Source organism: Psammomys obesus, unplaced genomic scaffold (genome assembly GCF_907164565.1).
Source record: "Psammomys obesus unplaced genomic scaffold, mPsaObe1.curated_primary_1811, whole genome shotgun sequence".
Taxonomy (NCBI): domain Eukaryota; kingdom Metazoa; phylum Chordata; class Mammalia; order Rodentia; family Muridae; genus Psammomys; species Psammomys obesus.
In genome coordinates, this window is record NW_026585689.1 from 275,620 (window position 1) to 303,515 (window position 27,896).

The 27,896-nt window shown below is 40.4% G+C and overlaps 1 protein-coding gene across 16 annotated transcripts in view; it reads right to left on the reverse strand.

Moving 5' to 3' along the window:
- Phldb2 (pleckstrin homology like domain family B member 2) overlaps nt 1-27,896 on the reverse strand; it is a 211,218-nt gene that overhangs the window by 60,340 nt on the left and 122,982 nt on the right. For 13 of the 16 annotated variants that reach the window (XM_055593736.1, XM_055593691.1, XM_055593726.1 and 10 more), the window contains 2 exons: nt 18,560-19,893; nt 2,044-2,430 (listed from right to left, as the gene is read on the reverse strand). In XM_055593736.1, coding sequence (XP_055449711.1) covers nt 2,044-2,430; nt 18,560-19,893 — 1,721 coding nt within the window. The remainder of the gene's footprint in view (nt 1-2,043; nt 2,431-18,559; nt 19,894-27,896) is intronic. The other 3 variants (XM_055593748.1, XM_055593742.1, XM_055593743.1) reach the window with 1 other exon arrangement.

A 27,896-nucleotide genomic window follows, 5' to 3' on the forward strand; every position in this document is an offset into this window, starting at 1 on the left:
AACAGGGGCTGTCTCTGACAGGGACTCTGTTGCCTGCTCTTCAGTCACTTCCTCCTGGCTGGGGTGACCTTACCAGGCCACAGAGGAAAGAGATGAGACTTGATAGGCTGGGGTCAAATGGTAGGGGAGGAGGCCTCTTTCTTTCTGAGGACAAGGGGAAGGGATTAGGGGAAGGAGGAAGGGAGGTTAAGACCTGGAGGAGACGAGGGAGGGGGCTACAATTGGGATGCAAACTGAATAAATTTTAAAAAATAAATTTGAGTTAAAAAAAGAAGTCAAAATAAACATATTTTAGAATATGAAAAGGTGCCTACTTTATGCATAATTAAAGGTAAATTTAAAACATCTATCAGTTTGGGAAATTAAGAATTATGACAGTAAAATACCTTAACAAGTGCCTGGAAAGTATTAGTGAAAGTGTGAGGCAGAAAGATAATCTTTTCTTATATTGTTTTTGAGATTATAATAGAATTATACCATTTCTCCCTTTCCTTTCCTCCCTCCAAATCCTCCCATATATCATCTCCTACTCTCTTTTTTACTCATTGTTATTATATACATATATTTATACACCTAAATATAATCTGTTGAGTTAATATAATGTTATTTGCATATATGTTTCCAAGGCTGACCATTTGGTACTGGACATGTGCTCTTCTCTGAGAAAAAGCATCTCTCCCACTCCCAGCTTTCCTCAATTTCCTACAACAGACATATTCTTAAAGGAGAGTAGCTTGGATATATATAATGAATAATGTATATTAGTACATTATTATATACACCATGTATACAATATAAATTATTAGCTATTATATAATGTATATAATATATTTCATATATTATAAATAATGTATGTATTATAATGTATATAACATATTGTATATATTATGTATTACAATGCATATATAAAAATAATGTATATACATATAATGAATAATCAGTATGGAGATGGCTCAAAAATTAAACATAGAATTTCCATATGATCCAGCTATACCACTCCTGAGTATATACCCTAAGGACTCTAAGTCAACATCCCTCAGAGAAATCTGTACATTCATGTGTATTATCTCATTGGTGATTATAGCTAACTTAAGAATCAGCCTCAGTGCTGATCAACATATGAAAGCAAAAAGAAAATAGGATATATATACACAATGCAATTCATTTAGCCACAAAGAAGGAAGAATTTATGCCACCGCAGATCAATGTATGAAACTGGAGATCACCATGTTAAGCGAAATAACTCAGTCTCATGTGTTTTGTTTCATGTATGAGATGGGAGGAGCATGCAAGTGGAATGGGGACTATTAAGAAAAGTGGAGTGAGAAAATGGGAAAGGAACAGAGAATAAGAAAGGGTAACAGAGGAGATGAACATAATCCAATCACATTAGAGGCATGTGTGGAAGTTTCACAATGAAACTCACCCAACTAATGCATGCTTAATGAATTCATTCCAATGGATAAAAAATTTCCACGAGAATTTTCAAAAACAAAACAGGAGAGTTCAGTATATACAAATGCCCCTTCGATGGTGGGAGGCCATGAAGAACAGTACGAATCTACGCACAGACAGTAAGACAAGACAGCAAGAAACATAGCTTTTCTTCACTTCTTAAGTTTACAGCCAAGAGGGGCAGAGAGAAGAGAGCCGTTTACCCCAGGTTGACTACATCTTCACAGTAAAATGTTACTTTACAGAAATGGTTCTCAACCTTCCTAATGGGGACCCTTTAATACAGTTCCTCATGTTGTGGAGGTCCCAAACCATAAAATTATTTTTGTTGCTACTTCATAATTGTAATTTTGTTACGGTTATGCATGGCAATGTAAATAAACTGAATTTTCCAATGGTCTTAGAGGACTCCTGTGAAAGGTGAGAACCACTGCTTTCCAGTGATCTCTCTAATTTGCTGTATTTTTGTTATCTAACTACCTCTTCCATGGAAGCTGCATTCCAATGGCAACAAAGTGCCGGTGAACAACCTCTCATTTCCCTCGGATGGCCCTAGGGCCCAGCTGTGGTCTCTGCACCCAACCTTACCTTAGGTAGGATGCTGAGGTAGGAGGACTCATTGGATGCTTTCAGAAACGCAGCCGAGGATGGTGGGGGCGTCCTGGTGAGGTCACCAAGCAGATCATCATTCCTGCCGCCCCTGGGGGCCGCCAGGAAGCTGGCACTGTGACCCAGGCTCCCGAAGCCCGCAACGTCAACATCCTGGACGGAGCCCTTCCGGTGGCACCTGTATCTGGCTTCGGGGCACACCAGAGCCTCCTCGAACACTGACTCCTCATCCGACAGCTGCAGCTTCTCAAGCTCCTTGTTGATTTTCTGCACATCAGCCACCGTGGTGCCAGCGGACAGGCGGCGACCCTCCGGCTTTGTGTATTCAGCACAGAGACTGAGGATGGTCTCCAGCCTCTGCCGCTCCTACAGTAAGGCAAGAGACAAGGTCAGCGAGGGTGACAGAACCCAGACAACTGCAGGAGCTAGAGGGCTCATTCACATACTGGTCCACAGACAGCCACCCACTCTTCCTCCCCATCCCTCTCCTTCCCTTATCTCTCCCTCCTTCCCTCCCTTCTCTTCTGCTTGAGATTGGATCCCTTGATATATATCTTAAACTCATAATCCTCTGCCCCCAGTCTCCTGTGAGCTGGGACTAGAGGCACACATGATCCATACTTGGCTTTCCAATACCCTCTATAGAGAGATACATGCAAGGACCTAGATGGAACTGTTTGTAATTCCTAGTTTCTCCCCTAAACCCTGTGCTAGCTATATGACCTTCACCTATATAAACCTGGGTTGACTATAGCATATATCAGATTCCAATCAATGTCTGCTTGATTTATCAAGTTTCTAACAGTTCGAAGATTAAAAAAAAAAAAAATTCCTATCTAGTCTTGTTTTCCTCTTCTTAATCCACCTTTAACAATAACTAGCTCTTCCAACATTATGGACTTAACACTTGTGCTTAAAATGAACACTCTAACTTCATAGAAAAATATTCTTTTACTGTTAGACACACCAAGAGAAAAATGTCACTTAAAATATCTTTCAATGCACAGGGCTCATTTCTGTCATCACTTTTTTTCCCTTACGTCAAAAATTTGAAAACTGGTCACCATATAAATGTCTTCTTCAGTTCTTATATGAATAAAATTATCTTTAAAACATAGGAATGGGGCTAAAAAGATGGCCCAACTGGAAAAGGCAATCCGAACAAGTCTGATGACCCGAGTTTAATCCCTAAGACCTACATGATGAAGGGAGAGAGCTAGCTCCTGCAAGTTGTCCTCTGACCTCCCTATGTGTGTTGTCAAGTGTGTGCATCCTTGTATGCGCCTGCTCACAAACACACACACACACACACAAATAAAAAATAAATAAAATGTATAATTGTTGCAATAAAATAAAGAACATTTTACATCAACTCCAGACAGAAAGACATCAGTATAGCTGAAAATCTAAAATCACTGAACATTTGATTTATGGGGCTGGAAAATAAAATATAATTTATTTACTTAAAAATTAAAAAGGCCACAGGCTGTCAGTGTCTCAAATAATACCACTCATTAACTGACCCCTCACCAGACTCCATATGAAAACATAGACAGTTATAATTCTAAGCAAATTAATAACATAGTTATGAACAGCAGGAAATAATTTACCAAGTGCTTCTCATAAGCTTAGACAGCCCTGCTTGTGGAGTGGAGAAAACAAGAACTCAAACCGAAGGCCATATGTTGTGATTAAATTCTACCACATTGGAAAGAGACTTCAAAAGCCCTCCCATAGAAAAGCACTTCACAAATGGGCAATCGGTAATAAAATAGGAACATGTCCTTCACTGTGCCGCTTATTTTCATTCCAGTGCAGCTCATGTGTGAAGACAATTGCAGAGAGTTAGTTCTTAGACAAGGTAGTAACAAAGCAGTAACACAGCACTGTGGTTTCCTGGTTCCCATTCAGCGCACCAATTGGCACAAATTAGAACTCATTTAAAGTAGATCTGACATATGTGTGCCCTTTGAAGTATCCCCCTCCCTCTAAAAGAGGCATAACTTGATCAAAACGTCCATTGAACTGGTCCCTGTAAACTCCCACCTCCCTGTCACTGCCTGAACTTCCGGGCTCCAGCTGCGGGTCTGTCCTCACGGCCTCTTCCAAGGCAGGCACTCATAGCTGCCCAAGCCTGACTCCCTTCATCCAGGAGCTCTGGCCCTTTTATATCTCTGCAGCTGCCACCAGCTGCCAAGCCCTACCCAGCTTTACGGGAAGGGAGTAGGGAACACAGCATCTATTGACATTTTAAACTTCTCTAACAGTTAAGAAAAGTCTATACAGGAATACACAAAGCCACTCTGTGAGGGTGGAGGTAAGGAGAAGAAAGGGACATGGCTTAGGGACATCTTCCCCTTTCTCCACGACATCTGCATGAAGGACGGAATCTCCAAAGAAAACTCCCCTTTCTGCAAGTCAGGTTTAAACTGAAACATCTAAACTCAGTCTCTGTCCTCATCTGCCACACTAGATGCACACAGTGGCCTTGCAACTTGGGATTATCTGGCATTTATCAATTTGTATTTACCAGGGCCCCAGGAAACAGAATAATATTCAAATGAAGGAAAGGTACTCCTGCCTAGACTGGGAGACAGAGAAACCTCCCTCCCACATCTCCTTCCCAAAATAGTTGCCTTTGCTGCTTGGGCTGTTGCTTCATTACAGAGGCAATAAATGATCCCAGCCCTAAGATGGATGCTATTTCAGACAGTGAAACACAGTATTCAAAGGCCTTTGCACAGGAAGTTAGGTCTACTGGTATGTGTCTCTCTATTCTTATCACCCCATTCACAGGCAATCTGTCCAGACAGAATCAGACACACTAGCAGCTCTGCTGCCCACAAATCTAAAAGAAATCCAGGTGGTGTGGAGACACACTGGCCCCTTAAAAGTGACACCAAAGAGAAATAGGCTGATGCTGAGAAATGCGTCAGAAGAGAGACTGAAAAACATTTCATAGGCACTCCAGGAAGCCTTTTAAGGCAAACCCTGAGCAGAAGCAACCCTTTAAATACTGCTCCTTTCAGCTCACTCCATTCGGGTGACTGGTACCACACTAGCCATCACTTGAGGATCCACTGCCTTTCCCCATATGACCTTAAGCGAGGATGCAAACACCTATCTGAGGTTGAGTTTCTGAACTGCATTGGGCATAGCTGGAGTTGGCCCACTCTGTGATCTCCAAATCATTCTACCCAGTATCCCACATCAGTAATCTCCCATTCAGAAGACTGGAGGCTGCCTGTCCCGATGCCAAAATTCCTGTGATGCTATGTATTTAGAAAGCAAAATTATTGTAAAGACATTTCTCTCTGCTTTCTTATTTCCTCTTCCCTCATCTCTGTATCCCACACATAGCAAGGACTTTCTTTAAATTTTTTAATTTAATTTTATTAATTACAGTTTATTCACTTTGTATCCCAGCTGTAGCCCCCTCCTCCACCTCCTCCCAATCCCACCCTCCCTCCCTCTTCTTCTCCTATGCCCCTTCCCCAATCCAATGATAGGGGAGGTCTTCTTCTCCTTCCATCTGACCATAGTCTATCAGGTCTCATCAAGACTGGCTTCTTCGTCTTCCTCTGCTAACTGGTAAGGATGCTTCCCCCCTCAGGTGGAGGGGATCCAAGAGCAAACCTATGTGTTCATGTCAGAGATGGTCCCTGGTCCTATTATTGGCAAGGACGTTTCTGAAGGGGGTCATAATAGCTTTCAAAAACTGCAATGAAATTATTGCTGTGCAATTTTCTGACCTTAAACATTAAAAATTTAAAGGTGTTTAGGGTTATTAATAAATTTTTCATTCCCAAACCTTTTACTTTAGAATAATATTTCTGACATTGCTCTATTACAGCCTCTGAATGGGATAGTAAAACCATTCATTTCCGTGGTGCCAATATCTACTGGTCTAGCCCACAAGACTGGGAAATACTGAATAAATAAATTATGCAGAAAACCAGCTACCAATGCATAAACAGAAATGAAATGCTTGCTAGATGATCTGTTATAATATGCTGAATCAATTGTTTCAGAGAATAAACGTGTCACTCTGTAATTGTTACATATGAGTTAGTCAAAAGAAGTACTTTCCACTCTTCAAAATGCCTCTTTTGAAAGTAAGGTGTAGTTCTACTCTTCTCCGTTGTTAATGCTAGGGATAATCTTGAGTTTCACAAAAATCTATTAAGTTACTTGCTTCCTAAAGGTGGGTACAGGGTATGTTGGCGAAAAAAGGAGCCCTTCCTCACTCACACTTTAACAGGAGGTATAAATAAGTGATCAGTTACAGAAGCAACAGTTAACAGAGGCTTTTAAAAAAAACTTATGGATTTTAGATGGAGCTGCAGCTCGGTGGCAGGAGACCAAAAAACGAGGGGCAGGATGTGATGGGGTAGAGTTCAAAGCAAGCATACAGAATTGCCAAGATTCTAGAAACACATGCTAACTGTCTCAATTAAGCAGGGCTGGCTTGCTGACAGTGATGTATACATGCAATCCTGGCATTTAAATAGTTATAAGTCTTTTATGGTGTGAAATTATTCCTATATTTAAATCCCTTGAGGTTAATAACTGAGGTATTAACATTTTTGCTTTCTGAGCACAGGACAAAATGGCTTTTCTCTTGCCCATCCCCAAATTACATTGTCTTCAGCTTTCTGCTGGCGGATGAAAAGCAAGAAGCAACGAGTGGCACTCCTGTATGACAAGCAGGTATGATTTATTTCATGTCTCCCTTAGCTATGACAGACTGAACCAGCTAGTGCTGGCTCCATCAGTTTTTGTCCCCAGAGAGGAAGTCTCTTGCTCCAGAGGCCTTAATCAATTCACACTGACAATGAAGTAGCCAGAAAACACAGATCTATGTTATGTGAAACCTCTGAAATATATTTTATTCCTTTTTCCCTCTGTAGAGCTCATTTATGATGTGTAACTTGAGCTTCATTTCATCAGGAAACTGGCCCAGAACTTGAAAAGAAGGGACACAAGGATTCTGGTAAAGAATCCTCAGTTACTGAAGAGATTTAGTTTTGTTCAAAGAGAGACCTTCATTTAGAGTAGGGTTGGTAGTATCTAATCAATATGAGATCGGGGTTGGATACTACAGAAAGACTAACCATGTGATATGCTGTGGAAGCCTAGGGTCAAGGTCTATCGCTCAACCAGAAGACTAAAACTATATGGTCAATCAAACATCCATAAGCCACGTCCACATGACAAAGTCTCAATAAAAGGTTTATAGACACAATTTCTCTGGCATCTGTGTCCTGCCATATACCCATTGTCCGTGGCTGGTAGAATAAATAGTGCATCCTGACCCCCCTGGGAGATTATGATGCAAGTACCGGCATGAGATTCAGTAATTCACCAGACCTTCTCACAGACCTCTCTGCAGGCAGTAATAACTGTCATGGTTCTTTTGCCCTCTGGACTCCACCCTGTATGCTCCTTCCTTTTGATGATGTTTACTGATTTGTTTTCTCAACTGCCTAGAACTGTGACTATCACTACTGCCTGCAGAGTTCTGTGAGAACTTCTGGTGGATTACGGACTCTGACGCTGGTGTGGGGCACTGCTGGACCTGCAGATGGTGTCAGGAATGAAGTATTGTGTAGTGAAGGCATCCTTTTACATTGTAACTGGCCTTCGCATTTGCCCACACTTGCCTTTCTACTGTTCTTATCAGTTTTGGGACAAATCACCTGCTTAAGAAGCTGTAGATATAAGTAACTGGTTTTCAGAGCTTGGTTTTACCAATCACCTTCATGTGACATTCAACTCCAGTGTTCAACTAAGGCTATTATACACTGGGAAGTCTATTTTCAGACTCATAGTCAAGGAAGCATCTGGCTCTGCCGCTCTTGGTTTAAACAGTACTGACCCTGTGCCCATCAGTAGAGTTGAGCTGGAATGGAACACATCTACAAAATGAAAGTTCAATAACTGTATGGCTGTGTCTGCTGGGAAGGCAACTGCAGTTGTTGGAAGGTGATTAATAATGTGGCGAATACACATTGTCCTTGGCTCTGTTTTAGAACCTCAGAGGTCAGTTGAGTAATCGCAAAACTCAAACGCCAGGGCAGTGTGTCACTTCCTGCCTTCGCTTCTACTCAGAGACCTGCAGCTCTTTCAGTATCATGTCATAAAGCAGTCAAACAGTTCTCCAAACATGCATTTTACCCTCATACACACGTGTACTGTGTCTCCCTCAAGCCTACTGCCTCTACCTCAATTTCTAGCTGTGTCCCTTGGTTAGAAGTGCCCAACAATTTTAACAGATGTGAACAGAGAAATATTTTAGTTATTAAAATGCATTGGTTCAAAATTAAGAAAATTCATGACAGAAAAACAACATTTCCTACAGCATCAAAGAAAACTTGCCACATCACTTTACTTTTACATGAACAGTGTGACAGAGGAACTCCCGCCCAGGGATATGAGCTAAGTGCTGGCTATACCTCACCACCACAGCACTAACATAACCATTCTCTGCCTATGCTTTCGCTTTGGCTAGACCAAACTCTGGATCATTTTGTTTCTTATGAAAGATTATAGTCTACAAAACACCAGATGAAAAGTTACTTTAAATTATTTTACATACTATTTTATTTTGTTCAGTGAAAATCTGTTGGTGAGTGGCACCAAAATCATTGCTTTATCCTTGGGTCTGCAGAGATGACTCAGCAGTTAGAGGTGGCTCTTAGTAGAGGACCCGGGTTCAGTTCCCAGCCCCCACATAATGGCTCACAACCATTTGTAACTCCAGATTCAGGGGATCCAGTACCCTCTTTTTGGTCTTTAAAAGTGCCAGGAATGCATGCGGTACACATACATACACGTAGAGAAAATGTTCATACAAACAAAAATAAATAACTAAAAACAAAACAAAACAAAAAAACCCTTTATTTACCCTCTTCTAAAACTACGGAAATTCTTCATGTATGAAGAAGGCAGAGAAAAATGTAGGAAAAGATAGAGTGGGCTTTTGCCCCCCCCATCACCAAAAATCATTTTGATGTGGTTAGTTATGAGCCATATAACATGGGAAATGTGCTATGTTAAAATTTAAAAACACCCGACAAAGTCTAATGCATAGGAAATGCATCTGCATTTGGGAATGTTAGGAAAATGATGTCATTTTCTTTTTTCCAGGAACAATTTGTGAAACTGTCGTCTGCCTGGCATGCTTTAAACCCCATCTGTATCATCCGTTATATTCTATCATAAAAAAGAGCAATAAATATAAAATAGACATGGCACTTTTAAGCCAAGTCTGCACTTTCTACAGATTCTGTCTTTCCCCAAAAACCAAAAGACAATCTCAGAGTGAGGACATAGTTTTAGTAATTTTGAATGAGAAACATCAACTTATCCAAAACAAACTATTTCAGTAGAACATACCACACAAAAAAGATCTCCCCTGAAAGCCAAATGGACTTTATCTGAGCCTGTGGCTGTTCAGAACATCATAAAGCTAATCTCACAAACTTCAGCCCCTGGGAGGATAAAGGAGACATATTCTTTCCCTATTCTTGATAACTTCTGCATGTTTTATGTAAATGAATAGTCCTCCAGGAAGATGATAGAAGAAGGCAGGTTAGATAGGAATGTAGGGAACATGAGGGGAAAAAGAACAAGGACTAAAACATAGCCAATGTGGCACCTGACTGCGAGGCTGACAACCTGGATTCAATACCCAGGACTCACATGTTGTAAGAGGAGAACCTGCAAGTTGTACTCTACCTCCGCAGACACGGTGCAAGTACACACACACACACGCACACACACACACACGCGCACACACACACACACACACACACACACACACACACAAAGCTGTCCAAAAAAATGAACAAATAAAAATATAATCAAAAATCTTAAATCAGTTGTTACAATGTTCGCCCAGAATGCACAAAGCAGAGACAGGAAGACCAGAAGGTCGAGGTTATGTTCAGATATTTAACAGTTGAAAAAAAGCCTGGGCTACTGAAAATAAAACAAAAAAACAAGAGTTTGGTGTGATGGTGAAGGCTTTTAGTCCCAGCACTTAGAAGGCAGAAGGAGGGACATCTCAGTGAGTTTGAGACCAGTCTTGTATTCATAACAGTTCTAGGCCAGTTAGGGCTAGTAAGACCTTGTCTCAAAAACAAACAAACAATAAAAAAAAAAAATGTAAGTATGAGCCTGGGATTCTCTTTGCATCATGCATTATTTAGAGCATGGAAGAGAGATAGCATACAAAACCATGACTCAAGTCTCCAGAGAACAGGGCTAGGTGAAAAAACCCAAGCCTACAGGTTACTGTACAGTCTTATAAAAATAACAAGATTATTCAGATAAACAGATTTGTCATTTCTAGAGGGTATGAGAGGGAAAATAGATGTGGCTGAAAAGGGCCAACATGGCAGACGCTTCTGGCATGCTTCTATTGTCTGAATGTCCTGTCCCCCTGTGCTATTTCACTATACTTTGTAGGAAACTGAGTAACAGATACAGTGGAGCTCTGTATTCTAAAATTTCTAATTTTAGAAATTTTCGTATTTGCACGTGACTACAATTATCTGAAAATGCAGTGTTTAATATTTCAAATCAGATACCCTCTAATGGGTCTGGACCTGCACGATGAGGTGACTGAAATAAAAGATCCTGTGTTGTTTGTATTTTTGGCGACTTGACACAACTATTTTCATTTGAGAAAATTTCCCCATCAGACTGGGTTGTAGGTAAGACAGTAGGGCATTTTCATGGCTGATGATCGACACGAAAGGGTCCAGCCCACTCTGGTCAGTGCCATCCCTGGGCAAATGGTTTTGAGTTTTATAAGAAAGCAGGCTGAGCAAGCTATAGACTCTATAGTATGAAGAGAAAAATAGTAGTGTTTCTCCATGGCCTCTGCTTCAGTTTCTGTCTTCAGATCCCTGCTTAAATTCTGGCCCAGGCTTCCCTCAATGAGGAGGTATGATGTGGAAGTGTAAGCCAAATAAACCTTTTTCTCCACAAGTTGCTTTTGGTCAGAGTCTTATCACAGCAATAGAAACCAACAAGGACAATTCCCATGAATGAAATGATAAATGTGCTTCTGTGGTGATACTTGTAGGTTCCTTTGCTTCTTGAAACATCAATACCAAGCTTTAAGAACATTATCCATTGCAAATCTTTGTTATTATTTTAAAAACAAGCATTCATGTATTGACTTATCATGTATTGACTTTGAAAAGACTGTGGTTTCTTCCATAAACTGCCGTAAGGGCACTCAGGGCCCTTTTTAGTTGAAGCAGCCTTCTGTTTGGTGTGTGGCCTGAGAGAGAAAAGCTTTGATGACTCAGACTCCTCAGCTCTCAACTTCTGAGGGGCATTTCTAAATGCATGGCACCATCAAGAGGCAATAGCTTGTACTGCCGCTTGGAATAAGAACTTAGGGTTCGCTCTCAACTGTAGAGGAGCCTGCTTTTAACAGTCACTGCCACAGCCTATTGCAATATAGAATTACAGTCTTTAGCGCTGCATTGCTCTCCTATGGGATCGTTAAGTGATCACTGGCTGTTAAGCTCTCCTCCCCGCTCCTCCCCCGCCCATTTGTCTCCAATAGGAGAGGAAGAAGGTAAAGACGTGACAATTCTTTTCTCCTTCAGTCCAGAGGATTATTGGCAGTCCTAATTTGTTAATGATTGATTCCTTCAATATTTAATGAATGCCTACATATATGGCATCAATTTTCCATTTGAAAGATGAAGAAAGCTCTTACTTTGTTCTTCAAAGAGCCAAGGTGATCTGATGATAGACAATATTCTGTATATTACCCAGTGTTTATAGATTTATTTACTTAGAGACTGAGGAAAGCTGCTTAGAAGCATAGCTTATTTGGTTATAACCGAACTGCCAACCAAATTCTGTTCTGCCCAATGCCATATACTTAATTTCCTCTACTTTTTAAAAAGCTTTTCTTAATGTAAGAAAGTGTAGAATGACTATTTGGAAAAGGACAAGGAATGGTGGGGAAATCAGTGGCTACTTCAAATGCAGAAACTAAGAAAAGGTTCCACAGAAATGATTCAGTGAACCTTCAGAGCAAATCAACTAACGGCTGTTCTGACTTGTAATATCAAAAGACAATCATCACCTCTAAATACTACTTTAAAAATCCTGGGCCACTGAGTTTATTTGTTTCACAGACCAACCTCTCACAGCCTTTGTAGCGTCTCTGGCTCAATTTCCAGTAGTAAAAACTTTTTTTTTTTTAATACAAAATGTTTGTCCCATACTTAATCTTGCTTTTATGTTTTAAGAACCTTCTTGGTAAGATTTAAAAAAAAAGGAGGGGGGAATAATACTAAAATTATGCAAAAATAACCATTCTCTTAGCATCAAATATTATTCCTTCTCCTGAAACCAAGAAACCTTGCTGAATTTACTTCGCCCAGCTCTGCACAAAGGTCTATATGCTCTAAGCTGTTTTGCAGGGTCTGGAGTAACAAGGATGCAGGGAAAGGAGGAACAGGAAGAGGCACACAAGGCATCTACAGGTGAAAGGGCTTTGGCCTTGCCATGCTCCCTAGTTTTGGATTCCTGCATAACTTTGTCCTAATGAGAAAACTGAATAATATTAACCATCAACTTTCTGATCTTTAAAACAGCATCTGCATTTTGCCTTAGAAGACTGAAAAATACGCAAATGAATGTCATAAAATATAAACTTTCTTAAATATGCTCACTTACACTGTAATTTCATTTTGGAAACATCAGATTTATGGTCTATTCAACAGAACATAAACAAGATTCTGGGACCCACTGAGATCCACAGCCTTGGTTGTCATAGGACTCTGTAGAGCACCAATCCTTATGCAAGACAGTACAAAACAAACAAACAAACAAACAAACCCTACCAACAAACAGTAAAGAAAAAAAATGCATGGTTCATTTTGATTGTCAACTTGATTGAAATGAGACATCTAGATTAGTAACATGTCTAGCTATGTCTCTGTGGGCATTTCCAGAGATGACTAGCATGTAGGACATCAACTTGAGAGTAAATTTCCCCTGTGAATATCAGTGGCACCTTCTAAAAGCCTTGGGGCCCCAGTGGGACAAAATGCTTAAAAAGAACGAAGCCAATCAGCTGAGTTCCGCTCTTCCTGGAGAAGATCATCTGCTGCTGTTGTCATCGCCCACAGATATCGAATAGCAGCTTCTTCAGCCTTTCAACAAGAACTCACACCAAGCGCATTGTCACAAGAGAGCTTCCAGGCCCTCATGCTCAAACTAGCAATCATCATTAGCCTCCCTTTTTTCTGTGGCTTCCGCCATCTTGGATTGTGAGGCTACCAGATCCTCTGCCACATGCAGAGGGTCATGATGGAACTATGTAGCCTTCAGTCATGTAATCCAACATAATAAATTCATATATGTGTGTAGATAAGATTATATGATATATCTCTAGGTAGACAGATACATAGATAGACCGATAGATAAATGATAGAAAGATGAAAGACGGAAAGATAGACACACACATACTTTATTGATACTGTTCCTTCAAATATTCTATTATGAAATGCCATGAAATTTCCAAAATAAGGAAAAATAACTCTTTTCATTTTTCCAATTGAAAGGGGAACAGAACTCATATTGTCTAGGGACCAATGATGCAACCAATGGCCACAGAATGAGTAAAGCTAGAATGGATGTCAAAACTACACTCTCTCTCTCTCTCTTTCTCTCTCTCCCCCCCCCCCACACACACATAAATACATGTGATATCTCCAATACTGTAAGCTCCAGTAGTGAACAAGATAAACACAGTCCTGGCCACTTACAAATTAAAATTTTTTTGGCTGTGAGGTGGTTTAAGAGGCACTATAATCACAAAATACCTTCCAAATATCAAGGAATTGCTGAGTTAGACATGTATAATTACCATGGAAATACTGATATGTGGCTTCCAAACAAGCTAACCTTAGCCTCAGGGAGTCTCATAGAATATGTCAAAAAAATTTTTTTTCAGAAAAAACCTGACTTCATAGTGTGCCTCATGAGAGCTGGCATTGCATTACAACATGTTTAGGAATGAAGCCTCAGATGAGGCCCTACGCAGTTCTAAACCGCAACAATCCTGTTTACCAAGGCCTTGCAAATGACTACCATCGGCTCGAGGGAAAATACTGCCTTGCCACAGTGCAATTTGTGGAATTCGCTGGTTCTCCACAATAGAATGCAGATGTTTTTGGCAGTGTGGCCAAATACTGCGCTTATTTGAGACAGGGTTAAGTTTAAGCTTTTGATTTTCTCTTATTTAAAATACCTGGACCATAAGGGACTATGACTACAGCTGGATTACAGGGAAATATTCACATATCAAATGGATGAAACCTGTTGACTTTATAATGCTTTCTCCATCTCACTAGTCAGTCAGCATGGCGGCCCTCCTTGGACCATAGCTCAAAATGGGAGACCTGAAATGCCTATTGACTGGCTGAAAGGGTTATCTCAAGCTCCACAGACTCACATGTACATACTGGATGAGAACAACATCATCCCAAGACCTCACACACTCATAGGTGGAAGCCTGATAGTGGTTTCTAAAAAAAAAAAAAAAAAAAAAATCATGAGGTGGGGGACGGGAGTGTAGAACTGGGCAAACATAAGGACCAAAAATGAACTGTCAGCTAAGAATAAGAAAGATGGAAGGAAAATGTTAAAAAAAACAAAACTTCTCAAATAACATGGCAGTTGGATGCTACTTAATATAGACTCAGAGTGATTGCATTTCACTGATAGGCCCTCAGAGGTTCATAATTATGGTTTCATCTTTAATGATAATTTTAATTATCTTAGGTTTTCAACAAAAATTGAACAAGTTTAAAAAAAAAAACACAGCTAAGTTAAACATACTAGATACTATAATTATGACCCCGCTTTCTGATGCATGGTTTCTGCATTAATGGGTTAAATAACTCATTAGTATTTACCTACTCTACTTTCATATAAGAGTATGTTTGCTCTCTGAAACTCCAATGTCCAAGTAGACATTGACTCAGAGAGTCAATCGACCCTTGATGCCCGCGGAGCGCATTGCACCAGCTGGCAGGCTGGGCCCATCTTTCTTTGTCTTCTGGAATAAATTAAAAATGTCAGAGGGTTGTCGTCACTGTTTGTTTCCCTGGTTCTCTACTATTGGTCTTGTTTCTTATTTTTAAATAAATTTGATAGGTGACAGGCTAGGTTTCCAAACAGATGTTAGCTGTCCCCATAGGTGGTAGCAGTGTGACCGTGCTTCTGGTTTTTGCTCTGGTTTTTGGTTGTTTTCTGTCAATTAAGACTGGAATCCAGCCTTGGACAAGTGAGAGATGGCAGTGTTTCTTTGTAATTTTTAGATTGTTTGTATCAAACCAGGAATATATTTTTGCATCAAATAAAAGAACTCCGGGCCTTAAAGGAGAAGAATTTGCATTTCTGTGTCTACTTGGGGCCCGTGGCTGAAGAAGTAGAATTCATGCTAAGTCCTTGAGAAAAGAGAATTTTTCATTGCAAGCACGGGTAACATTTTCCAGCCTCTCAAGGACAACAGTAAATAAGAAACCAGGAGCCAGCCATTCAGATTTGTTTATAGAGATTAGAGAGTGTTTAAATAAATTCAACATTCCCCAAATTCCAAGAAAACAAAGTCAACTTCTGACAGGTTAGTCTTCTCTCTTAAGCAAAAGCCCTTTCTCAGGCAAACTACTGACTCACCAGCACAGTTCTATTAGAAAGTGGTTTGGACAGTCAAGGTCAGGCCAGGTGACCTCTATAATCCTGGCACTTGTGAGGTAGAAGCTTTGGCTACATAGGGAGTTCAATGACAGCCTCTGCTACATAAAACTTTAATCTCCATATGTTTAAGCTCTCTCTATAATCTTTATGTTCTTTAGTCTCTAGCATATTTCAATTCAATATTTTTGTTTTTATGACCTGGTTATTCCAGAATATGAAAGGAGGCAATTAAGATGAGAAGTTAATAAATCAAAATTGTACGTTTCAAGTATGAATCTTGGTTCCACTGGTTTTTGATACCTGAACATTCTGTCTATGAAGAAGTAATACAGAGCCAGCAAGGTGACTCAGTAGGTTCAAGCACATGTTGCTGAATTAGATCCCTACGAAGGAAAGAACCAACTCCACAAAGTTGTCCTCTGATCTCCACATACACACACACACACCATGGCACATCTACACTCATGCATACACTCAACAATAATAATACCCTCAATAATAATAATAGTAATAATAATAAATTTTTAAAAATAACGCAATGTTAACGTTAGGCAGAAGGTATACTACTTTGAGTGTGGTGTACATCTGTACGTGTGATGTACATGTGAGCAGTATGTACGCTGATTATGTGTGGGCGGTTGTAAGCAAGTGAGTGGCAAGTAAAGAAAGGATGTTGAGTGCCTTCTTCAATGGTTTTCTGCCTCAATGACTTGCAATAACATTTCTGACTGAACTGGAAGTTCACCATTTCAGCTGGGTTGGCCAGTGAGCTCTCCAGTACCTGGCTCTGTCTCCCATGGCTGAGGTTACAGCATGAGAAGATATACCTAGTTTCTTACACGGGTGCTGGAGATTTGAATTCACTTTCTCACGCTTACAGAACAAGTGCTCTGAATCACTGAACCATCTCTCTAGCCCCAAGTTGATACATTTTTATGATTTACTCATAGTTTTGTTTTCTTTAATAAAAAGAATGTCAAGCACACAATTCATATAAAACTCAATTCACTGGAATGAGATGGATTTTGAAGAATTTCAGCTCATGCTTACAAAGGGCAATAAAAATGTGTTCTACATAAATGCCTTTTGGAGCACAGATTTAGTACCATATAAAAGTAATTTTCAGGCTTAATGCTAATGGGGATAGATCTTTGTATATTTAAAAAAACCAAAATTCTGCCACATTTCCTGTCATGATGCAGTTGGGACTGCCAGGGACCTTAGATTTAGAGAATCTGGACAGAGAAATTATCCAACACTTACATATGCTAAAGATGAAACTCAAAGGATATGAAGCTCCTAGTTGGTTTTTCTCATCCTTGTGATTCAAGAGCTATTACATAGATTGAAGGAAGATCTCTTGAGAGACCCCACAGAAAAGGCTCTTTTAGATTTCATGGTAAATTATCAGACTTCATTAATAATAGTTGCTTAGCACAGTATAAGACATCTAGTTCATAAACAAGATGTTTAACTAAATTGCCTTCTGAATTGGGTCAAAGGACCAAGCCTAGAAACAATGCTTTTTGTTATTATGAATAATTGCTAGTGATGATTTATGACAACAAAGGGAACGTCATACTGGAGTGCTGACTGAGATACACAATGAATAGTTAATTACCTAGGAGTATGCATGTTTTCATCCTCTACTCTTAGTTAGGAAGGGCATAAACTTACCAAAAATTTAAGTGATATGTGCCTCTTGTTCTGAAATATCAAACAAATGTTACATAGTGTAGATGCTCCTGTCCATATAATACAACTTTTATCGTACTGTAGGCACTCATCAATTTTTCCACGTGATTGAGAAATCTTATTCCAATATACATTTTTGAGCAATTAAAATAGCTTTGATAGTCTTATACTTTTGTAAACCGGCTTTGCCATCCCATAGTTTCTCTCACTGAGGAGGTCATCAATCACTATAGTGAAGCAAAACAGACTCTGCCATGCACTCGTTCTAAAATAAAGATCCACTAAAAGAGAATGGAAAACTGCCCTGGAATGCTCCCCTTCATCAATGGGGCCGTTTTACTTTTACTTTCAATCATTCTTCACTTTAAGCATGAGCCCACTTTAGCTTGAAGAAGAGAGTGAACTCAGTACATTCTGTGTTTGTGGTTTGGAGGTGCTAAATGAAGCAAGAGGCAGAGATGAAGGGTGTGCGGTGTTACCCGAACAGTGTGGAGAAAATCTGAGCACTGCTGAGACGGAAGCAACCTTCAGCCTTCCAGAAGACTCACTGTACTGACAAATTCCTGCATTATTATCTCACCTACTGTTTCTGTCTTAAATACATGCTGGTCAATCTAATGACATAAGCAACACCATCATTTCCTCCTAGTCTTAAAAGAAAAGCTCATGAGAGAGAGGAAATTCAGCAAAATTCACAACTAGACATTAGCTTTTCCTAGACTTTCTAGTGGCTACACAAGTCCTTGAGTTTAATCCCAGCACATGGGGAAAAAAAAAATGTTGGTGAGAGAGAGAAAAGGAGAGAAAAGAAAAGAAAATGTAATTTCTAGAACAACTAAATAAACCGGGAGGCTCTGGCTCTGGTAAGCTTTTTGAATTTCAAAATACCTATACGTGAATGAGAATAGTAGCCAAGGAGTACATGAGACAGAGAGCTAGAGGCTCAGAGGGCTGGTCCGCACGGAAATTCCACACTCCTACATGTACCCTTGGACTCGGTCTCCAAACCTGCGGATGCAGGTCAGGGGGGCAGTGAGGCCAAAAAGAGTGAGGTTACCAGTCGCTCCATCTCCTGCTCCTTGAGTCTCTCCTCCCTCTGCCGTCGGTGATAATCCATCAGGTCATCACGTCCGGACACGGAGCTGATGCTACTTTTCCGTTCTCGAAGGACAGGCTGCGGAGTTTCTGAGGACTGTCTTAGGCTCTCCAGATCAGAGTCATCAAACTCCATAGATCCACAGGAGAAGTTCCTCCTGCCCACAAGGGCTCGGTCTGGTTCTCCAGAAATGAAGGAATGACTTGGGCTGGTCCCTGAGTATGAGGCCCTGTCAAAGTCATCAGAGGAGGTGGAGGCTAGGAGCATCTTCCGAGCCACTCGAGGGCTGGCAGGGACACTGAGGGCGGAGCTTACATAAGAATTTCCCTCTGATAGAGAGACTTTATAGGGTGACGCCCCTGAGCTTAAAGAAGAAAAGTTAAGGTAATTGTCATTATCTACTATGCTATGAGGTAGATCCTTTTCCCCTAACTGACCTCGTTTGGAATTGCCCAGGGAGTTTCTCGGAGGCAGGCTGAGAGGCGACATCTGGTTGTCTGAGGCTTTGTACAACCTGGGAAGTGATCTGCTGTAGGCACCCATATTACCCAGGCTGCTCCCCGAATACTTCCTGGCTCTCACAGTGACGTTTTCAGAGGCTGGCTCCTTGTGCCTGGTTAACCTGGGCTGAAGTGTCAAGTTGTCCTGAAGCTTCATCTTCCTGGCTTGCTTTGGGCTTGAAGGCATGCTCGCCGCCCCAGATCTGCTGATGGGCATGGAGCCGGCCCCACTCAAGGAACCTCCATTCCACATGGTCAGGAGCGAGCCAGATGTTTTTCTTCCTTCCAGCCCCCCGAGAAAGTAGACGTTGTCGTGTGATTTATTCCTAGAGCTGTATCTGGAATAGGGAGGCTTCTCTGAGAGCCGGGAGGACCTCTCACTGTCCCGACCGGCACAGTGATCCAGGTCAGCCCTTCCAAGTGGATAGCTGCCAAGAGAGGCTGCAGAGCTAAGGAATGAAGTAGGAGGTTTCATTGAGATATTTTTGTCGGTTCCATCATAGAACTGTTTGCTTCCCTGGATTTTGGCCAAGGAGGGGCTCCTGACATTGGTACCCAATGGAGAAGGGCTTCTCTTGGAAGACACAGGTTGTGAAAGGGTTAAATATGAGCCAGAATAGTCCCCATTGGCTTTAAACTTCAGACTGGATGAATATTTCCTCGGGCTTAGGCTTTCCATTATATTTTGGGCCTCATTCTCCAGGGAACGTACCACAAATCCTTCGTCTGAGCTACTATTTTGTAATTCCAGCTGCTTCTGTATTTGGCTATCTTCTGCCATAATATTGCAGGACCCTGAAAAGGGAAAAAGGAGAAAGTTTTAGTTATAAAATAGGAAAGGGTACTAGAAGGTGGAAAATAAAAACCACCGATCAGGGATATATATTTTTGGTACAAAAGAAAAATGACTCAATATTACAACAATGGTATTTCAGGAAAGCAATCTCTAGTGAAATAATGGTTCAGGGTTAGGCTGGTACGGAAGAACAGCACTTTTCCTCTCAGTGTTCCAGTCTTTGGAGTACCACCTGCTTCCTGAATATCTTTAATGTGCCTAAAAGAATCATTCAATGGCTTTCCCTTTAGATGTTTCTGTTAGAATCATTACCAGCTCAGAAACAGTCCTGAAGAAACAAAACTCTTCTCTTGACAGAGGAAGAAGTTTGTGTTACACACTAATCCAGAATGTGAAAGCTAACAAGTGGTTCATTAAGAAGGATACGGTAAAAGTTTATTTCCTAGCTGAAAAGCTGAAAGCACCTGTGCTCATCACAAAGAGACAAGAGTTACATACCCAAGATTGTTGCCACATGGTCAAGGTAGCATATTTAAAAGCCCTAAATTGTTAGATTCTTCAAATTCTTTGGTACCCCATAAGTGTTGCACTTATCCTTGGAAGCAAGCTATCTTTGCTAACAGAAACACTTTATGCCTTTCTGGTCTACCTGTCAAACTCTGCCCATCACTCAAGGGTCAGATTAGGACTCTATCATCCACAAGTAAATATTTTTTTCAAAAATAAGTGTATGGTTGGAGGTTTTGGACCTTAAAGTCAAACACTGACTTAAAGTATTAATCTACGAAAATTTCCTTGAATTAAAACTAGCATTGAAAATGAAAATGTTTATATTTTTGAGTGATAGAAATTATCTTTAGATTTTTAACAAAGAAAAGACATAATTTGGTTTCAGGAAATAAATGCAGAACTAAGACTCTCCTCTGGCTCTCAGGTACCTGGGATGCTAATGTTGAATGAAAAAGATTATATTTGGAATTTTTACCTTATATTCACTTGCTGACTTTCATTGCTTTATAAGCAAAAAACTCAAAACATTTTTTTTTTCAGTTCCAACCACCCTCAAACCATAGGGGGAAGGCTTCATTCTCTTTTCTTAGCCTCAGATTTCCCAGGAAAATTCAAGCAACTCAACATGGAACTGCTTCTTACCCACAGACTGGGATCAGCAACATTTCCCTGTTTATATCCAGCTGATAGCAGGAATTGCCTACAAACAGTTACAGTCCCTCCACCTCCTGCAAAAAAATCTGCCTTGGATTCATTGTCCTTCAAAGCTCTATTTGGATGTATGTTAAAATGATGTACTTTTAGAGAATAGCTTAAATTTTGCATAAATCATCCAAGTTATGCCTAAAGTTTGGTTCTAATGGGATGTGGCCCTGCTTCTTACAATCTTTCACTGCCTGTGGCCAGTGGCCCTCGAGCCCAAGACAGTGCCCTCGTCACTTACACTCAACTCCAACCTGAAAAGGGACATCACTCTCACTTGAGACATTTCTTGCCATACTCTTTGTAGGAGTGAAGAGAACCCCTAGCCTTGGTGTTTTTTGTTTTTTGGTTTTTTTTTTTAATTCAATTCATTCCTGGTTGGCTTGCCATTTTGAAATTTCATTAAGTCTCAGCCAGTTCTTCTAACTTAAATATTTCAGGACTGAGAAAATAAGAAAAGAGAGAGAGAGATCCTGAGAACTTTCAGTGTTATTTATTATATTGGAAAAACACCCTAAATGTCCAGTGATATGTGGAAAAGCTCCAGTTCATCACAAGGTTGAACACTATGCAATCATTTAATGAAACATTTCAAGTATATTTCATAGTATAAAATTCATTCATATAATATACATTAAAACATTCAATGAGTTAGTTGTTATATATATATACCCATAAACATCAATTATAAACACAGGTACCACCTGTGTATATAATGTGCACAGCTAATAGTTTTCTTACAGACACTCAGGTAGAATTTGAGGAGTCATTATGATGTCCTCTGTCATGTCTACTCTCTTATTGCCTCTAGCAACAAAACCCAATTAGCCTTATCTTCCGTCTGTATTCCAAATCTGATATTTCTTTTTATTTCACTGTTGCTCCCATACAAACCAGCATCTTTCTGCCCTCAGTGCTTACCCTTCTCCCACAGAAGTGACATAGACTGGAAAAAAAAAATTACACCAAAAGTTGTTACTGATTTTTACTTGGGATGGTAATATTACTAGTGATTTCATACCAATTTACATTTTGTAATATTTTAATTTTGACATTAACTTGTCATAACACATTAGAATATAGCCCCTACTACCACCTTGATTTTTTACTTGATCCGATTCTCATGTGTTTGAACACTTGGTCGCCAGTGGTGGCTCTGTGTGGGATGGGTGTAGAAACTTCAGAAGGCAGAGGAAGTAGATCACTGTGGCAAGGGTTTTGAGATGCTGGTCTCAGCCTCACTTCTGGTTCAGAGCTTCCTAACTGCAGATCAATGTGAACTGCAGAATTTCATTCCTATCACCATGCTACCTTTTCCATATCGCACTGTATCCCTTCAAACAGCAAGCTCAACCTTCCTTTCTTCCTTAAATGGATTCTTCTCAGGCATTTTGTCATAGCAATGAAAAATAACTAACATGCCAATTTTGATGATTTATCATTTGGATACAGGTTTAAAATTCATTCATTTTTTTTTTCTCTTGAAGCTGAATTTGTCTGCCTAGTGGAATACTTATGTATTTATCTGAACTTAGTATCTCTTAGTCCTGCATACCAACTCAACACTAGAGAAAATCAGCCAGACAGGTGGTCTTTCTAAACCTCTCTTCTTATTTCCAGGGCACACTTCATCTGAGGTGTGGTGTGATCCCATGAGTAGAGACCTAAATATTGGATATGAATAGGAACTGTAGGCCAATAATTCCTATTGCTCTTGGAATTGGGGGGGGGGTGTAGGGTGTGATCAAGTGCAGCAGAGGCTGGGGTACAGATCCATGTGGGAATATGTTGATTAGCTCCCCAAACCCCCTGCAGGGTTTGACTGCAGGCAGAATGCATCAGGGACTACAATTGAGTTTAGGAAAAAGAAAAGAAGGAATTAGGCTAATGGGAGAAAAGGAAAAGGCTGCAAAGACATCTTGCCAAAGCAGCATAAGCAAGAGAAAGGAAGGAGGTAGCAAACACATAAGAAGGGAGCAAAATAAAATGCGTTTACAGCCCTCTTTATGTCCTATGGTGCTGTTTTTTGTTTGTTTGTTTGTTTTGTTTTGCTTTGCTTTTTGGCTTTCCTGAACATTTTATGTGAACAAAGAAGAGGTCTCAGTGAAACTATGAGATCTCTGCATTGTGTTATTGGGAAAACAAAACAGACCCGAAGGATGTGATGGATGCACATGCTTTTTCTATACGTAGCCACAGAAGGTCTGTGAACAGGAAAGAAGGCATCTGGTGCCCATCTGAGAGAAAGGACAATTTGGGGAAGTCTAAACAGGAAAGAAGTTAATGTGTGTTGAAACGTTTGCATTTACTTTCCAATCCATAAATTTAATCCTTCCAGTGCTCTTGTTATTTTATCACCCAAAACACACATTCATCTTATTGTCAATCAAAAACACCAGAAAGTCAGGACGTAGTCTCTTGAAGGATGTTAGAGAGAGAAAAAAACACAGCACTTTTTCCCCCGGAGGAGAAAATTACTTCAACAAGCAGTTTGAAAGAACGTTAAACATTTCTTCAGAGAGACGCTTTTCTGTGGTCTGGTTTAAATGGTTTTTAAAGTGGTTCTGCAGTTCCACTCACATCTGATGACAATGAAGCCCATCTCATTCAAACCGTGACTGTCCAAAAGTGAGGTTACAGCACTGCCACACCAGAGCTGTGTGCACTGTCGTTTCCAGCTAATGAAGGTGCACACAAGTGCTTATTAAAAGAAAATACTTGCTGCGTTAGAGAGTAGGGCGTGACATCTGGTGGACAGGTGCAATCATCCAGCTGCTTTTAGCCGAGTAAGTGACTTTGGAAGATGCCTACCATATACAGCAGTGGCGCCTCTTTTTATTCTTTTTCCTGAATTGATAAAAGTAAATTACTTTATTTTATAACTTGGTAGGTATTTAAAAGTGTTTTAAAGAGTGTTTAATTTTCTTTTTATTTTATTTATTTATTTCAATTAATTCCCTTTGTATCTCCTCTGAAGCCCCCTCCCTTGTCTCCTCCTAGTCCCCCCTCCCTCCCTCTTCTTCCCCTTTGCCCTTTCCCTTGCCCCCTGCTAGGGGAGGACCTCCTCCTCCTTCTATCTGACCCTAGCCTATCAGGTCTCATCAAGGCTGGCTGCATCATCTTCCTCTTTGGCCTGGCAAGGCAGCATCTTCCAGGGGGAAGTGAACAAAGAGCAGACCACTGAGTTCATGTCAGAGGCAGCCCCTGATCCCCTTACTAGAACACCCACTTGGAAACATGTTTTACCTTTGTGTGTGTAGACACTTCTGAGGTTCACCCGATACAGCAGGAATTAGTCAGAGAACCACTGCAACTAGCTAACTATAGAAAATCGGAATCTGCCATGCTATTGGTGAACAGAAGCAACTTCAGGAAAACCATCTTTTAAAAGTCTGCAAGGTGTAGATCAAAATGTCCATAAACTCTTGATTTGAGTCTGCACCGTGTCCTGCCAGGGTTCTGGAGCTGGGTGGGGAGGTGGGGCTGCTCCTATGTGGTTTGTGGCAGATGGTGGTCCATGTCTGGTATTTAGGCCTCTTCAGCACGCTGGTGGTCCACAGGCAGGCTTAACTGTCAGCACTGATGTTTACGATACGGCACAGTTAGGATTAAAGCATGTACCGATGGCATGTAATTGAATTCAGGGCCAGCCAAAGAAGTCCCTCAGAAACAGTGCCATTCCTCACAGATCTGTAGGGGTATTTCTGTGGCAATCAATGGCAGCTGATAGCGCCTGAGGGGATCCTTTGAGAGGACTGAAGGGAAAGCTGAAAAAAATCTATTTTAACCACAGGGCCTGTGCTTCATAAGGAAGAACAATAGACACACAGAATCCTCCCTGTCTTTTTACTGATGACATCAAACGCATGAGGACGAATAGACTAATTAGAAGCCCCGGGGGGAACAAACACTGCTTCTCCCTGAGTCCCCTTTCAGAGTGCAACTGCAGCCTAATGTCCCTCGCTCTCCACTATACCTTTGGTCTTTGCAGTGCCCTTACTGCAAACAAGCCCTCCTACTTTACAAATACTTACACTGCTCAGACACCTTTGTCTCTGCAAACAAGCCTTACCTCTCTACCTCTCTACAAGTCCCCACAGACATCTGCAACCGCTACCCCTACCCCACCCCACAAACACATCCAGGCCCTCTTTCCTGGTTGTGCAGCCTTAAACACAGCAGAAGCCTGGACTGTCCCATTGCCTCAGTCTCAATCTCAATAGGACCTGGCTCTGCTCCTCACAGTCTGGCTTTCTAACTCCTATTCCTTTAAAGTCCTCCTCCCCAGTCAAGATTTTATATCCCAAGACAGAGGATTAAAAAAAAAAAAGTTAGAAGATATAGTACTGTTATTGTTCTTATTTCTTTAACAAATGGGTTCCAACCCTCTTCCTTTGTACCATATTCTTTGCTCAAGGATCTGTTTGTTTGGGCAAAATAATTATTAAACACTAGATTCACTAAAGTAAATTGATAATCCAAAGAAGAGGTTTCAAAATCTCATGAAGTTCCAAGAAAAGCAGTTCTGGGGGAGGGGGTATTTTTAACGACTGTATGAAGATCTTGTTTTACTCTAGAAGTTTGTACCTGTTACAAGAGACAGTTGTAAACCTTAGCAAGTGCACACACATACATACAAGAACTCAATGTCCACATATCCACAGCAGCCTAAAATACACAAATCCTTTGTAACAAGTGCCTCCTTAGGAACAGACCAATATTTAGGAGATAAACAGCAGGACTGGAGCAAAGGTTGGGGCCATGATGGATCAGAATGCCCAGATGATGTCTCAGGACACCGACTGCATGGTTTCTCGCTTTTCTTTTGCCTTGTTTGTTTGTTTAATTATTTCTTACTTTATCATTTTTTAAAGCCATCTAAAAGAAGGTTGATCATTAAGGAAAGAAAAAATAATTACACATGACTCTACAAGGAAGTGAAGGGAGTGGAGAGCCATGGAGATGATAATGACAGTGAACACAGATAGAAGGAAGGAGAAGGAAGTTCCCATTCCCTCTAGCCAGCATAAGGGAGTCTAACCCCAAGCTACAGCTCCTTATAGTTCCCCTTTGTAGCCCACTTGTACCTAAGACTAAACTCTGTCATAAAACACTGCAGATGGTACCCAGGAGTCTAACAGTGATCAGAGTCAGCAGTGAATGACCACACTTCAAATAAGGCATTTTCTCAATTCAGAAGCTATTTAGTCTGGATTTGAGTTCATTAATTCCTGGGAATTCTTGAGAACTTAGAAGACGCAGTCAAAAGGCTAAGGGGTCAATTATAGAATTTTTTTTTAAGTTTTTGTGATAGTCTTTTCAATAAAATGCTTGTCTGCAGGAACTTTACAACATTCTTTAGACTATCCAAGGAATTTGGCTGCTGTTTCCTGTGATAAGTCTTTGTAGTGGGGGAGGAGGACAGAAAGCAGATTCAACCTCAGAAAATGGGGGTCACTGACGTTCCCTCCCACTGGCAAAGTCCCAATGTCTTACCTAAATAATCAAGATGCAAGTTTCATCAGTTTGACTCAGATGTGTGTTTAAAGAACTATTAAAGAAGCTTTAGCAATACATGAAGAGAACATATATTCAGTGAGTAAATGTATAATAAATTTAACTTCAAGACTATTCAAATTAGAAGCATTCTGTCTTTCATGACAGAAATCACAAGGAACAAAAGAATGTTCTCATTGTTATTGTTGTCTGTGCACATACAAGCAGGATGTGTTGGGTGGTGCACATTCCATAGTCTGCGTGTGGAGGTCAGAAGATAACTTTGTAAAGACTAGCATCTTTACCTGCCAAATAATATTGCCAAAAAGAATGCTCTGTTAAAACCCCTACAGACCATCTTCGGTGGCACACACCTTTAATCCCAACAAGGAAGGCCAAGGCAGGAGGGTCCTAAGTGCAAGGCCAGCCTGGTTTACAAAGTAAGATCTCTCAAAACCAGAACAATAACAGTAACAAAACCTCACCACAAAAAATGCATTCACGTAATTCTAGAACTCGAGAACGTATAATGGTGGGAAAACTTTAAAAGAAAATCATGTATTTTTAGACATGTATGTTTAAAAGAAAAACATGGGGGGGGGGTGCAGAATCCAGGCATGAGAAGAAGCTATTCTAGGTTAAAAGACTCAAGAGACACACCAATGAAATGCGATGGATGTGCACGGTTGGCATCCTACGTGCAACAACCATCTGCTTAAAAACATGTCTGAGACAACCAGAATGAATGCTAACTGAAAATCAGATGTGTTGCTCTTTCCAAACACGCTGCAATGACATTTTTTTTTTTAAATTGTAGTTGTTTAGAGTCACACCAAAAATTATGGATGAAAAGCTAGGTGCTTGGAACATGCTTTATAACACTTCACAATCTGAGGGAAAATGGGGCCTCCAGATGAAAGCAAAATAATGAATGTACACAATCTGGGCTATAGGCGTCAGGTTCACTATAGCACACTGTTCTTTCTCTCTTTCTTTTTTTCTCCTTTCTTTCTTTCTTTCTTTTTCTTTCTTTCTTTCTGAGACATGGTTTTTCTATGTAGACTTGCTTTGCATACCAAGCTGACCTCAAACTCACAGCCATCTGCCTGCCTCTGCCTCTTTGAGTGCCTAAACTATAGTACACTTTTAAAGCATGTTTTAGAGTTTGTGTATGTTTACATTTTCCCCAATAAAATATTATTTTTTCAAAAAGATAAATTTTTAAAAAATCAACATATTGACATAAATTATAGTGGCTCAGTATAAAAAAAAAAAAGAGTGGGTCCTAGCAGCT